This window comes from Denticeps clupeoides, chromosome 5 (genome assembly GCF_900700375.1).
Source record: "Denticeps clupeoides chromosome 5, fDenClu1.1, whole genome shotgun sequence".
Classification (NCBI taxonomy): domain Eukaryota; kingdom Metazoa; phylum Chordata; class Actinopteri; order Clupeiformes; family Denticipitidae; genus Denticeps; species Denticeps clupeoides.
The window spans coordinates 9,383,016-9,398,409 of NC_041711.1; the positions used below are offsets into that span (position 1 = coordinate 9,383,016).

The window sequence follows — 15,394 nt, forward strand, 5'->3', positions numbered from 1 at the left end:
ATTCATTTCCATTTTTCCATTATTCATCTCTGCGTGTGTTAGAAATTATATGAAATGTGCAGCAGTGACAAATGGCATATGGCCTTTGCATCTGAAATAAAATGAAACCATTTGGAACCTGGATGCACCCTACTCTGAGTGGCTTCCTGTCAGAAGCAGTCTTGTGGAGACAATTGGATCAGGTATGAAACACTGCCTGTGCATTGATCTATAGTTTTTAAACTTTTTAAAAGCCTGAGAGGGCTGACGTTACGATTGGAAACCCGATTCGGAATTAGCACCAGAGCAAATCCTGTGCCTGGAGCCCATGGGGAGCAGGAGTTCGCCTGTGGTGGTTGGTTGGTTGGGTAACAGGAGGCTGGAGTGGCAGCGCAGCCTGGCCAAACGCCGGGCCGCATACATCAGCTCAGGCTGTTGTGTAACCAGCGTTAGGGCCCAGGCTGATTCAGAGTGCTGCCCACACGGCTCCCACAAGCAGGAAGCTCGTAGCTGAGGGCGTTCAGCAGAGCGCCACGTAAAGGGAGCAGCTCCACTGTAGAGCGGGGGATGAGCAGAGTGCTCTGACGCTCTCTTTTGGGGACGGGTTGTTTCGAAGTGGGCTCACACACTGCAGAGGAACTCAGGAGAGAGTGGTCTGACAATCTCTTACAATCTGGGTTAATTGTTAAGGAGAGTTAAGTAACAAAACTTAATAATAACTAAAAAATAAATATAAAAATAAATACCTGTTAAAATAATTTAAATAACAGTTATCAGCCAAAGTGGATATAACCTTTGTTAAGATCCCAGGTTTATTGAGATGTAAAACATGAGCTCACTTGAAAGCTTTTACTGTTTTGTTGGACATTGGACATTGTTTGCTTTTCATATTTTTCCCCAAACAGGTTTGGTTTAAGTGTGCAAAATCTTAAAATAATACTTTGTTGATACCCCTTTTGATTCCATTACAGAATTTGTCCACTCTTCCTTGTGAAAGTGTTCCAAATCTGTCAGATTGCGAGGGCGTGTTTTGTGCGCAGCCCTTTACAGGTCATCCCACAGATTTTCTATTGGATTTAGGTCTGGACTCAAGCTGGGACATTCCAAATCTGTCTTTTTCTTCTAGTGAAGCCGATTTGCCACTCCTCCCAATCTCTTGTAATAACACTTTAAATTGTGCTAAATATTAACTTAACACTTTAACATCCCTTGACCTCAATATTAACAGCTCCATACACACACTCTGTCTTTTTTCAGTTGTAGTTCCACAAAAACAGGGCATCTCTCCAAGGTGCTGATTATGGAGTGTTAACAGCATTCATTAGTTCATTATAAAACACTGTAGACGTATTTCCGGATGGATGATGTGACATCTCTCTAAGGGTCAGCACCACAGACCCTTGTTATTCAATAGCTAAATGAATGGACAATGAAAAATACATACATTAAAAACCAATATGCAATGTGAGATTTTAATTCTAATCACCCTTGTCCTTTTGTCCTCCTTTTCAGGACTACACGCTGACTATGTACTTCCAGCAGTACTGGAGAGACAAGCGGCTGGCCTATACAGGGATCCCTCTCAATCTAACCCTGGATAACAGGGTGGCAGATCAGCTCTGGGTCCCGGACACCTACTTCCTCAATGACAAGAAGTCCTTTGTCCATGGAGTGACAGTGAAGAATCGGATGATCCGGCTTCACCCAGACGGCACGGTCCTGTATGGGCTGAGGTTGGTACTGGTATTTATTTGCAAAATTTCATTAAATTTCATGTCATTCATTTTTAAATCCTTCATATAGTAATCCTTCCCATTGTGATGAATATATATGGCAACACTAGAGCCCAGCGTCCAGGTTGAGAAACATATGAAGATATGAAGGACCCCCTAATTAGCATGTACCCTGTGTGTGGGGGCCAAGAAGTGGGTGCGACATTTGCACTGGCCCAGGTTCAATACCAGGTGGTTTATTTTCTCTATTCATGTTACATCAATATTGAGCAAAAATTTTGAAGGAGCAACTAGCATACATCAAACACTTTAGAGGAAGTGTCAAAAGCAAAGACTAAGTATAGCAAAAGGCTGTCCCAGAGCAATGCATGATGGGAGCACGATGGACTCCAGGCTCCAGGCTGTCTGTGTGTCAGACGTGACACACTCAGATACCAGCTCTGACATGGATGGACGAATGACTGTCAGGGACCGTGACTCGGGTCATATTTTATGACCCATTGCTGCTGCAGGAATTTGCTTTTATGTATCCTCACAAGAACAGATCAATGTTCGGGAGTTGAGAAATGAAACATTTATTGCAGGACATAAATACTGCATGGATGTGTTCTTCAAAGTTGCCGTTTGCTGCAAGAATGCATGATATGGATTTCTGAATATTAAATCTCAAACATCTGCAGGAGCTCTATAAAAAAAGGAAATGGGGGGAGGCCACAGATCTCTGAGAAAATGAGAAATATGTTCATTGAGTCTAATGGGTTTTGACAAACGCATTCATCTGTATGTAATTCATGTAATTCATTCAGATATGAGTAAAGCAGAGAGTCCATTTGACCTTTTAGTCCCGAGACAGTTTTTGTGACGTCATGTTTGTGTTGTGATGTTTTTTATTGTTGAACCACACGTTTTTTTTCTCTGCTCTTTCTTTGTTGACTTTTGCTATGGCATAAATGAGCTTTTACCCTTAAAAGGGGCAGCGCCAGCTCTCTACCCCCAAATCAAGCAGTGCCCTCTATTTCATTTACATTCATGAATTGACAATAATTGACATTGGGCTGGTGGCAATCAGTTGAAATCCTTTTTTCTGAGCATTCTCTTCTTCACATTTTGGACAGGGAAGTAATGGTAGGGAACGGACATTTGAATGCTCTGATCTAAGGTTACCCAAGATTTGAATAACCTCAGAGGATTGGGAACCTCAACAGATCCCATTCTATATAAACAATTACAGTTGTGTAACTCTGTTTTGCACCTCAGGATCACCACAACAGCGGCGTGCATGATGGATCTGCGGAGGTATCCCCTGGATGAGCAGAACTGCACTTTGGAGATTGAGAGCTGTAAGTCAAGTAACTGAAGTTGTGCACTGTGCTCTTCCTCAACTTGGTTTTCAGTCTGGCATCGGGTGCAGCACTGCACCCATTCTGATATTGCAGTACGAATCGATTTCTTCCCTTTCTGTGTGATTAGCAGGTGGGATTGTATGGGATTGTTGCCACAAAAGAAAAGGCAGGTTGTGTAAATAAGGTTGCATGCATGATGAGTATTTTTCAGACTTTTAAGTGTTTGTAATGTTCAGGTATCATGCAAACAGAATAAAAAGTCTAGTTCATGATGACATTTTAAAAAAATGCTTTCCTGTTAAAATGACGACTTACAAGTAGAAAACATTAGGAGTCTGGCTTTTCAAGGTCTTATCTGTGCACTGTCCCATTGACTTTTCCCATGGGATGATATTTAGTCCCAGTGCAGCTGTGTAAGCATTTAAGATGAGGCGCTAAAAAATTACAGTAGCATGCAAGTCCAACCAGAATTCTACCAGCTCACTTTTGCCCTTTCTTCATCCTCCCAGAAACATTTTGAAAAGTTTTGATGTTCAGCAGCCACTAAATAATTTTACAGCCTGGACACAGCCAGCATAGTTGCTGAGGCTTTTCTCTTAATGAATCATTTTTTTATGTACAGTCATGGCCATAGGTTTTGAGAATGACATAAATACTGCTTTTCATAAGGTTTTCCTGCTTCAATGTTTTTAGTTCTTTTTGTCAGTAGTTTCTGTGTGGTATTGAAGTATAATATTTTTTATATGTTTTTTTTTATTTTGACAATTACATCAAGTTTATGCATTTGCAGTGTTGGCCATTTTTTTCAAGACCTCTGCAGTTCACCCTGACATGCTGTCAATCAATTAATGGGCCAAATCCTGACTGACATTGACCCATTCCTTCATATTCAGTGCTTGGAGTTTGTCAAAATCTGTGGGGTTTTTGTTTGTCCACCTGCCTCTTGAGGATTGACCACAAGTTCTTGACTGGATTAAGGTCCAAGGAGTTTCCTGGCCATGGACCCAAGATTTCAATGTTTTGTTCCCCGAGCCACTTTGGCCTTATTTCCATCATGCTGGAAAAGGCATTGTTCTTCACCAAACTGTTCCAAACTGCACCAAACACATGAATGGTCTCAGGATGCTTTACTGTTGGCACAACAGCGCTCACCTTTTCTTCTCTGAACAATCATTTTTCCAGATGCCCCAAACAATCGGAAAAGGGCCTCATCAGAGAAAATGACTTTAGCCCAGTCCTCAGCTGTCCAGTTTTTGTACTTTTGAAGAATATCAGTCTGTCCATGTTGTTTTTCTTGGAGAGTGGTGGCTTCTTTGCTGCCCTTCTTGACACCAGGCCGTCCTCCAAAAGTCTTCACCTCACTATGCGTGCAGATTCCTGAGCAAGCTGTGCACTGGTGGCACACCAATCCCGCAGCTGAATCTTCTTTAGGAGACGGTCCTGGAGCTTGCTGGACTCTAGGGCACCCTGAAGCCTTCTTCACAACACATGAACTTCTCAACTTGAAGTTTTGATGATCTGATAAATGATAAATATCCTCGCCTTTGAAGCCCTTTTATGTAACACAATGATGACTGCATGTGTTACCTTGCAGGTAACCATGGTTAACAGAGGAAGAACAATGATTTCAAGCACCACCCTCCTTTTAAAGCACCCTGTCTTCTATTCTAACTCAACCAGCATGACAGAATGATCTCCAGTCTTGTGCTGGTCAGCACTCTCACTTGTGTCTATTTGTGGGAGGGTTGAAATGCAGAGGAAATTTTTTTGGGGGGTTAAGTTCATTTTCGTGGCAAATAGGAACTTTGCAATTCATCTGATCACTCATAACATTCTGCAGTATATGCAAATTTTGTGAAAACCAGTATGTTTTGGCATTCTCAAAACTTTTGGCCATGACTGTATGTTGTATTGATCATGGACATTACACCTCATCATACTATGAACATCATACAATGTGTGTGTTCCGCAGATGGCTACACTACAGATGACATTGAGTTCTACTGGAAAGGAGGTGACACCGCTGTGACCGGTGTGAGCCGCATCGAGCTGCCTCAGTTCTCTATTGTGGACTACAAACTAGTCTCCAGAAACGTGGTCTTCTCTACTGGTGAGAGCTTTGCTTGGATTAAGGCAGACAGGGGCTGGCATTATTCAACCTCTCTGTCCTTCACTGTGCCACATTACTGAAAATAGAACTGTGGGAAAGCATGTCACCAAGCACAAGGAATGTGCAAGAAATGTGTTGTGGTATGTTGGGGTAAATTAACAGTTCTACATGTACACATATACATATTTATAGTGAGAAGTACATTTAGACCATATATTTAACAGTGATTAGGTGTTTATTTAGGGTATGAGGGGAGAAACAAAGAGATATGCACTTCTAACCTTGCTGAAATGTTTTCCATGTGAATAAATTGAGATCTCAGGAGTTAAAAGCAGGTTAATCAGTGTTAATATCTTTTAACCATCTTCTGGTATTATACCTAATACAAATTAAAGTGGTTCTTAGGGCAATTATGCTTATGGCATTATTTTTGAATACTTCTTTTCTCTTTTATTGGGTTTACATCTGTCTGCTGTAAAAACATGGTGTAACAGCCATTAACTCTTCCGATCCTGTCCCACACTTCTGTCCAGTGGAAAGGCATTTCAAAGCCACACTCACAGCCCATGTAATTACCAGGTTTCCACCAAGCACTGCCTGCACTCAGAACCACATGAGAAATGGCAAACGGTGGCAGCATGACAATTACCCCAAGCAGGTCTTTTAAAGAAATGAGGTGCACAATACAGGCCGTCTCAGCTTCATGAGGAGTAAGGAACCATGGCATAAGCAATTCCCTTCTAACAGCTCTGCTTCGCAGTCATACGTTGCGTTCCAAACACACACTCGCTTCCTTTTTTCCCTCTCGCCTTGCTTTAGTCTGCTAGTAATCCGAGAGTGCTGGTGCTTGGTATTCACTGCCAATCATCCCACTCACTAATGTCACCACCATCACCACAGTCATCACGGTGACACACTGCATGAAGAAATGTCATTGCACATGCCTCCCCCTCTTCAGTGCAAGGCTCTCGGTGTTGCCACGATCGGGTTGGGTGTAGAGAAGCTCCGTTCCACAAACAAAGGGCTTGAGTTCCTTCAGCTTCTGGTGGATTGATCTGGAACCTCAGTGCACAATCACAGTTGTACCAGAGAATGGGGAGCCTATTAGCAATGTCCATTTATCTTTATTACTTTGTATACCGAGTTGATTTCAACTGTGTTTGTCACTTGACCTTATGCTGGTTGTTAATCTGAGTCAAATGTTCCCCTGGCATTTAGGTATGAAGGCGCCCATTACCAGCAATTTATATTTAAGACTTTATCAACTGCATTTTTTTGCACAGCTAGCAACATAATCATTGTGGAATTTGATCCAGGGAGGCTTGTTACCATGGTGACACATCCAACCTATCCTGCCATCACCATGGCAACTAAAACAAAACATGAAATATCCTTGTGTGCTCTTTCAAATATTTTCGCATCTCTTGACTTTTTTTCATCCCTTTTTGTTTCCCCTCAGGTGCCTATCCACGACTGTCTCTGAGCTTCAAGCTGAAAAGAAACATTGGCTACTTCATCCTGCAGACCTACATGCCCTCAATTCTGATCACAATCTTGTCCTGGGTGTCCTTTTGGATCAATTATGATGCCTCCGCTGCAAGAGTTGCACTGGGTGGGTACTGGAGCATTGCATTGCACTGGCTGTCCTCGGTCCACTAGAACTAGCGGCTGGGCTAATTCTCACAGCTTCTGAAGACATGTAGGTTTAGGGGATTAAAAAGTGGAATGATGCCAGTCTGAAATGTTTCCTGGAAGGGGTTACAGTTTTTCAGTGAATTTGAAATCAACAGAACTATTACAGAACTGGAGATTTGTATGAATTACATTTAAAAAACTGACGAAAGATTTCCGCCTAGTCAGTGAAATGAAAACGATTGCGCAAAAGGAGGTTAGCACTCATTCCTCTATATGACTGTCTTAGAGCCGGTCCAAAAAATATTTTGCCTATAGAATGGTAGTGGCCTAGTGGGTTAGACACTCGCCTCTAAACCAGAAGACCACAAAGTCACCAGTTCAAACCCCACTTACTACCATTGTGTCCCTGAGCAAGACACTTAACCCTGAGTTACCCCTGTAACCACTGATTTGTCTTTATGGATAAGGGGTGTCTGATAATGCCATAAAATGTAAAGCTGATGCTTTACATTTACTCTCACACATTTATTTAAGTTTCATTAGTCCTGAATCAGTGTTATTTTTGTGTAAGGTCCCCAGCAAAAATGGCAGGTAGAGGTGCAATTTGACGGGTACATGATGTTGCTTGATGCATGCCTGCTGGATGGATAGGATCTTTTCCGCTGCGTGTTCCTTTTGCGCATCATGCCAGGCATTTTGATCAGATGGTCCTCCTACCAGCCTTCTGTCATCTCCTTAGCCTCAGATTATTTCTCACATTTTTTTCACTATCTGCCTTGATTTCTTTTGCGGATATATTGCTAGTTCTAGAGTTCGTTTGTCCTGTCTTTGGCTGAGCCCAGGTAATAGGAAGATCTGTTTCTTGTTCTCGAGTTTCGGGATTCTGAGTCGCTCTCCAAAATCATCTGTCAAACAGCATATACTGTCTATGTCTAGTACTTTCTGTGAGCCGTTCGGTGTTGGAGGTGGAAAACTGTTTCCTGAAGGCACCAATCTTTTTTTACAGCTACTCCACACAAAAGTTTTCTTTCAGCCCAGATTCATGCCATTATTAATGGTGGCCATCTACACTTCTTCCAAAGTTCAGCAGTTGACCAATAGAGGTGCAACCCACTGAGATCACTGATCTTTTCTGCAAGAGAAAACTGGACAAGATACACAGTATACGCAGCAACACAGTTACAGTAAAAAATCACAGACATCTTACATCATAAAATCATACTTGTCAAAGTGAACTGCATTGTTATCTCACCATATACAAGTACACAGAGAGATGAGAGTGCAGAGCTTCATGCAAGACATTGTGCACCAACCCATAATGTAGAACAGGACGACGCTTATAAAAAGCACTTACACACAAACAGCCTTTTCTTAGACAAATTGCTGATTGAATCAGATACTGAAAATCCAAATGCTTTCTTTATCAAGTGAGTTCTTACTTTGGGAGCAACCAGTGTCAGAATACCCAAAAGAAATTGTACCCATATCGGCTTTATATATGAACACATACATGCGCCTGAGGCTGGTTGAGTTTACTGTAAAAACACAATGATAAGTGGAAAAGCCACAACATATCTCCATATTCAATAATAGTCAATAACTATAACGACAAATATATTTTGAGGGAATATATTTTGTGTTGATGCTATTCAGTTCATTTATGTTCAAGCCATATTTGGAAAATTGAGTACCATGCATTTTGTAGGCAGCGGTTCAATTGTTTATATGTATAGTCTAAATTGATCCTTTAACCAAGACCAATTTTTCTCTGAACGTATCAGATATACGCTTGCCAAACTGACTGGCCACAAGCCCATCACTTGTTTTCTACTTATCCTATTTTAGAGAACAAGTAATATATTGATTGCTCCATTAAAAGATGCTTACCCCGGATATGTGGTGCTCTGCAGTGGAGCCATTATGGCACATGATTTCTTATCAGCAGGAAACATACAGCATGCATTTTCCCATTGGGACTCGTGAGAGTCTTCAGTGTGGATGAATTAGCAACAGCATGACTGACTGGAAACCTGAGAAGATAATAAAAAGATTACATAAAGACGTTCTGTAAGAGTGCTGTGTTACACACAAATAGTTGTAATCCATTATTTAACTTGCATTATTATCATTCATGGAATTTTGTTATTTCATTATTGCACAGTATTGCAGTATGGGAATGAATCAGAAAGGAGTAGTGGAAAAGGTATTTAGGAAAAATTAGGCCACTTCTTTGTGGAACATCTGCTCTAGAAGAACGCACCAGAAATGAGGGTTCCTTAGAGACAAAGCCCGCCCAAGCATGTTTGATGCTCCATCCAAGCAGCACAGATCAAAGACATAAAACTTATGCTGTTCGTCATTTTTTCGTCATTTTTGAGGGGCAACTCAGGAATTGGGATGGATTGGGGGGAGGTTGAAATTAGGGTCAGGTCCATATAGTGCATCAGAAACCACACTTTTATTAAGCTACTGGGCTTGCATTGAAGGCACCAATGGAAACACCTTTCATTTTTCTTGACCCTATCAAAGACATTTAAACACATTTTCTCTTCCTAAGGACATCATGAAAAAAGGCATAAGCATTTCAAAGCCCTTTGTGGCTAATGTCAGCCAGGGCTGTGGGCAAAATGTACAGCAATATTCAAATGAGTTATTTTAGGGCTGCACCCAGAGGGAATGTGGTGGCTTCTGTTATAAATTCAAATGAGCGATTTACTAGTGGTCCGCTCCACTCCGGGTGCGTGTAAACAACCAAGTTATTACCATGTCAGAAGTAATAACTTCTAACATGGGGGTGCTGGTGAAAGAGGAGCAAAAGAAATGCTCCATTTCAGAGGCTGTGCACAAACTCAGTCTGTGAAGGTCTGTGAAGGTCTCAGTCTGTGCCACTTTTTTTCCAAAAGCTCTGACCTGCAGCTCTGATCTATGGTCACGTTAAAATTAATGTAAATAGAGGAATTTTAGAAGCTGATGATGTCTATACTGTCAGTATGCCATTCGAAACAGGACATATGTCTTTTACATTTTATTCCTCCGAACATAATGTGGAAAGTGTGTGGGAATTTTCACCAGGATTAATAGGTCTTAGGTAACTCTGACCCCATGTGTGCCCTTTTCTCATTAAAATGACGGGCAATATTTTCCCAGCGCTGTTTATGGAGGGAGTTTTCCCAAATGTCACAAACAACCACCCACCGAGCCCTTTTTGTTGGTGTGTAATTCATTCTGACACCCAGAACATGAACTTTAATGACGTTTAACAGTAGGAGGAGCCTGTGGGCATTATTAGCTGCTCCCACAGCCCTACCTCCTCATTCTGGATGATTTAAAGCCGCTGCCCTCAACCAGTTTAAGGTTGAAGTTCAGTGTCACTGTAACCTCAGGTTCCTTTGAAATTCATACAGTTTTTTGGAAACTTCTCCTCAGTGTAATTACGTCGGAATATAGTGTGCAGGAAAGGACTTTTCACCCTTTCAGTAAGAAGCAGAGATTTCTTTCCTTTTTTTCCTGCAGGGATCACCACTGTGCTGACTATGACAACCATCAACACCCATCTGCGAGAGACGTTGCCTAAGATCCCTTATGTCAAGGCTATAGACATGTACCTGATGGGCTGCTTCGTCTTTGTCTTCCTGGCATTGCTGGAGTACGCTTTTGTCAACTACATCTTCTTTGGCAGAGGGCCGCAGATGCAGAAAAAGTTGGCCGAAAAAGCAGAGAAAGTCAACAACGACCGTTCCAAATATGACAGCAACAAGGTAGGATTTTCTAGAGGTCCTGTCAGCAGCATGCACTCTGCCTTGTTGCACTGTCAAAAGATGCCGTACACCAACCAACAACACATTTCTCACAGTGCATTTTTCATAGTCTTTGGGTGGCATGCTTAATTAAAAGCAGCATCTGCAGACACCATAAATCCTTGATTCGATTGAATAAATGTATATGCAATTGCAAATGGTATGAAATGTGTTAGAAAAAAAATGAAATACAATAATATCTTTCATGGCTAGCTAACCACATTTTTCGGCCTTACCAGGTCTGATCTTGGAAACTAAGGAGGGTTGGGCCTGGTTAGAACTTGGATGGGAGAATTTAACTCATGCAGTGGTGGCCTTGTGGCTAAGGAAGCTGCTCCATAATCAGAATGTTGTCGGTTCGAATCCCGATCTGTCAAAGTGACACTGAGCAAAGTACCGTCCCCACACACTGCTCCCCAGGCGCCTGTCATGGCAACCCACTGCTCACCAAGCAGAGGACACATTTCATTGTGACACCATGCGCTGTGCTCTTTCACAATGACAGTTACTTCAATTTCCCATATTTGCATCATGTTGATACTGGCTATATCTAAAAAGTTACCTTTCACCTTTGTCCAGCCTCACCAAGCTGGCCACACAATAGATGGGGGTTTGATTATGGAATGTTCATGCCCCGCACATAAACCAGTCATGCATTCATTGACTAGTATTCATTGAATGTTATTTACCTTATTTATCTTCTTACAATGTTATAGACCTTGTGTTTTCCCCATTTTCAGACCGAAGGGAATAAAACCACTGCTGTTAAACAGTCCAACCAGGAGCAAGGCCAGCGTCAGTCACGAGGGTTGATTGTGAGCACAAATTGTATCATTACTGAATATTACTTCTATAAGTACTGCATTCAGCTACATGCATTATTGAAAGATGAACAAACACATAAACAAAAAGCAAAAGCATGATATATAAGAACACACTCCCCACTTAACAACTTCATGAAATCATGTAAAAAATAATTATTTTTCATTACATTTCAATACATTTTGATTGCATAAGGTAAATCATGCCATGCAAAAGACTTAACTTGCTATTTAAGCAAACCAACTTTTTTCTAATGTATAATACGTAATGTATGCGTTTTCATCTCATACCTTCTTCAGTCTGAATCCCAAGGAAACATCCTGCTGACCACCCTGGAGATCCACAACGAGGTGGCAAGCAACGAGGTCACCACCAGCCTGGCAGACCCCCACAACTCAGTCACATTCGATGCTTCGGGCATCCAGTACCGGAAGCAGAGCTCGGCACGGGACCCAGGCCGAGCGGAGAGGAGCGCTCAGCTGAAGCGCTCCCGACTCCGCAGGCGATCCTCGCAGCTGAAAATTAAAATCCCAGACCTAACAGATGTCAACGCCATTGACCGGTGGTCACGAATCATATTTCCCGGAGCGTTCTCACTCTTCAATCTCATCTACTGGCTTTATTACGTCAACTAAGGGCCAAAGGGTCATTGGCACCAGTTTGTTCGTTTTTTTATGTGAAATATTTTTGCAGTTGCGCAAGACTGCCCTTGTTGGACCAGAGAGAAGCCCCTTGTCCCCTCCGAAAAACATTTTCCTTCTTCCACTGACCTTCTGTGGGCTGCCGATGTGGGCATAGCATGGAGCTGTGCATGGGGATGACTTAACCCTCACTGTACATTTCTCCCAATAAAATAATATTGTTCAGCACTTTTCTACCCATGTGCAATGTAATGTAAAGATGCGATACATATTCATGAAAGTCTACAAGAACATTTTTTCTTATTTTTAAGTGTGTGTTTTTGTGCGTCTGATAGAAAACATTCTTGTTCATGCCTTGGGTGTACATGTTATTTTAAAGTGCACATTTAGCCACTATGGGTGGTGCTGTATACACATTTCTTTTTACTTTTTTCTTTTTCTTAATTAAAAATGAGTATGGAGGGTGAGTGGGTGTTTCTGAATGAAAAAAATAACATTCATATATATTTTATGTGTTTATGTTCAAAATAATTATTGGAATGTAAAATGACCCACTATTATTGAGATAATACTCATCCATTACAAGATTTTTTTTCTAAATGTAGTGTATGTGAAAGATGTAATGACATCTCAGGTTCTGGCTTAGTGTACACTGATGTATAATTGCTCTCCATTCCATCCTGAAATATATATTATACTAGAACAATTCAGCTGATAGTACCCAATTTTGTGCCAGCATGGGGAAAAAATATTGGCATACAAAAATTAATTTCATCATAATTACAAGAAGAGATTACTTTTAGTAAAGATGTGATTATTTGTGTTGAATTATGTGACAATTTTGTTGGAGCTGTTTTTGAAATACACATTAACACATTAATATTATACATCATTGTACTTTGCATTGTACTCATGCACTGAAACAATTTGACAATCCTTTTTCTTACTCTCCAAAAATTGTAACACTTTTATGTTGTTCTGCTTTAACTACACAATATTTTAGTGTGATTTGCAGTCAGCAAAAAAACAACACTATTCAATAAAACATGACATTTACGAATATTTTTTCTATATCTGTAAACCATATGCTGATTATTTTTCACTCAAGCCTTTTGGAAACTCTAGGTAAATCAAAACCTACACAACAACATGGGCACAAACAAATTAAAGACGAACGTTAAGAGAATATAGAAATACAATCTATTTTATTTTCACACCGTTTGGCACATTTATAGTTCATATTCATGTTGTTAACATGTTACAGGTGAATCATTGACTGTGAAGGGTGCAGCCTGGTACTAATCAGTCTCAAAAATCTATGCAATGTCTAAATTTGACACATTCGCTCTGAAAATCACACGCTTGCATTTCAGAGACTCTCCCATCTGTGCTAACCTGTGCTGAATTTGCCAGACGTTTGTTGTGCATTCATCTGAAGAGAAACCTCAAAGAAACCCCAAAAATGATCATCTTACTGTCCCTGGTTGTTACACCAGCGAAATGGTACAAATACTACCGTACGAGTCCTGCTTTCAGCGTGCTGCTTTTATATGCTTTGACAAGTGTCATCATTGATAATATTGCATTTTGCTTAACATGTCCCTTACATGCAAAGAGAAGAACAACAGAAGATGTTTAATTGGACGTCTACAGTGTTAAAACTGATGTTTGCAGATACAGTGTGACTAGAAATCTGAGATTTCTGGCATCTGTAATACAGGGAGAGGAACTGAAGGTCAAAGGTAAAAAGATGAGAAAGATGAGAGAAAGATGTTTAAACGGACACATTTCGTTCACTGTGTGCTGCAGTGTTTCACAATGACAATCACTTTCACTTTAAACAGCACATCACTCCAAAGTTACTAGTTATGGTTAACGTTCATACATATTTACAGCAGCTGAATCAATCCTTTAGAAATTGGAATAAAGAACACAGCTCGATGGCCAGAAATGCACATGACCACGTGCGGTTAATTGGCACATGTGGGAGATCATTTGGACGCAGGGTCACTTTCATGGGGTCAAGAAATACAATTAATGTGCAATTAATTAGCTATACATTTTTATCACATGACAACCCTAAAAAAAGAATGTTCAGAATCTTTAAAAGGAATATTTTGCATAATATACTTCAATGTTGCATTCACCTTTGCTGCCAATTGTTTTATTAAGATCGGACTTGTTTCTGCAGATGTGTGCAGAGCTCCATTCTGTGAACTGGGCCAGGAAACTGAATTATGCATTTGTGGGGGGGTGATTCCATTGCCGCCTCTTTTATATGCATGCTGACAGGTTGGGTGGATTTTTGCCAGCCACAGTTCTTTCTGGCAATAACCAATATATGAATAATTGTCTGAAAAAAGTGCTGTCATGGGTCCTGCGGTCCTCTGGCTTCTTCACACTAATGAATCCCTAGGCTGCATCGTGATAGATTTTTAATCTTTCTTGCTTGAACCTCCATAATAGAAATATGGATCCTGATCCCAGAGTTATATTACAAATCATTATTTCTTGTTCAAAAGGACCACATTCAGCAGTTTGGGCCTGAAGAGACTGTGTGTAATATCCTTGTTTTATCATCTCAGATTTTTCATTTTCCTTCTGAAAGTGCCTTAAATCTCTGAGATCAGTGATGACACAGATGTGATGTATGATACAGCAAACAGACATGCCTGTGCGAAAGCTTGAACATATCTGAGAATTGATGAGGAGCCATGGCTTGCATATTAACTTAGCAAAACTAATTGCAGGCCAAAAAAATAGGGCAGGTTTGGTAACCCTGCTGCAAAATGCAAAATGGCACACGCTCAATTTACAGCCTGACACTGACCGCTTAATTTAAAATGAATAGGAGCACCAACTAAGCAAGATGCATTGCAATCAAAACAGAAGTGACACACTAGGATGACACGAGATTACCCCTTTATCATATGACAGGTCTGATATATGATGGACCGATGACTTTCTAACCAGAAATGAGAGAAAGTCACTAGAAAATAATTAGTCCTCCTTCACTAATTACTTGGCTGTGTACTCCTCATTTAGCAAAGTTTACATGGTGGATGTGTTGCCAGCAATATTATGATTTCTTAATAATATAGAGAGTCCGAATTTAGCTATTGGTTTAAAATGTACTACTGCCCTGGGACCTTGGGTGAAAACTTTTTTTTTTGCATCTTAAAACTGAAATCAGACTGAGATGAAGACAGGCCTGGCTCTTTGGTCAAGTTTGATCAGTTTTGACTGCCCTGGAGACCTGGGTTCAAAGCCAGAAGGGATGGGGTCTCTCCCTTTGCCTTCATGGGTAGATGGAATGGCATTAATCATTTCAACA

At 40.8% G+C, this 15,394-nt stretch overlaps 1 protein-coding gene across 2 annotated transcripts in view; it reads left to right on the forward strand.

Annotated features, from left to right (window-relative positions):
* Positions 1-12,888, forward strand: part of LOC114789672 (gamma-aminobutyric acid receptor subunit beta-3-like) — a 29,568-nt gene extending 16,680 nt beyond the window's left edge. For both annotated transcript variants that reach the window (XM_028978905.1, XM_028978906.1), the window contains 7 exons: positions 1,492-1,712; positions 2,970-3,052; positions 5,028-5,165; positions 6,625-6,777; positions 10,314-10,558; positions 11,338-11,412; positions 11,719-12,888. In XM_028978905.1, the coding sequence (XP_028834738.1) occupies positions 1,492-1,712; positions 2,970-3,052; positions 5,028-5,165; positions 6,625-6,777; positions 10,314-10,558; positions 11,338-11,412; positions 11,719-12,054 (1,251 nt within the window). In that variant the 3' untranslated portion in view covers positions 12,055-12,888. The remainder of the gene's footprint in view (positions 1-1,491; positions 1,713-2,969; positions 3,053-5,027; positions 5,166-6,624; positions 6,778-10,313; positions 10,559-11,337; positions 11,413-11,718) is intronic.
* Positions 12,889-15,394: the final 2,506 nt, after the last annotated feature.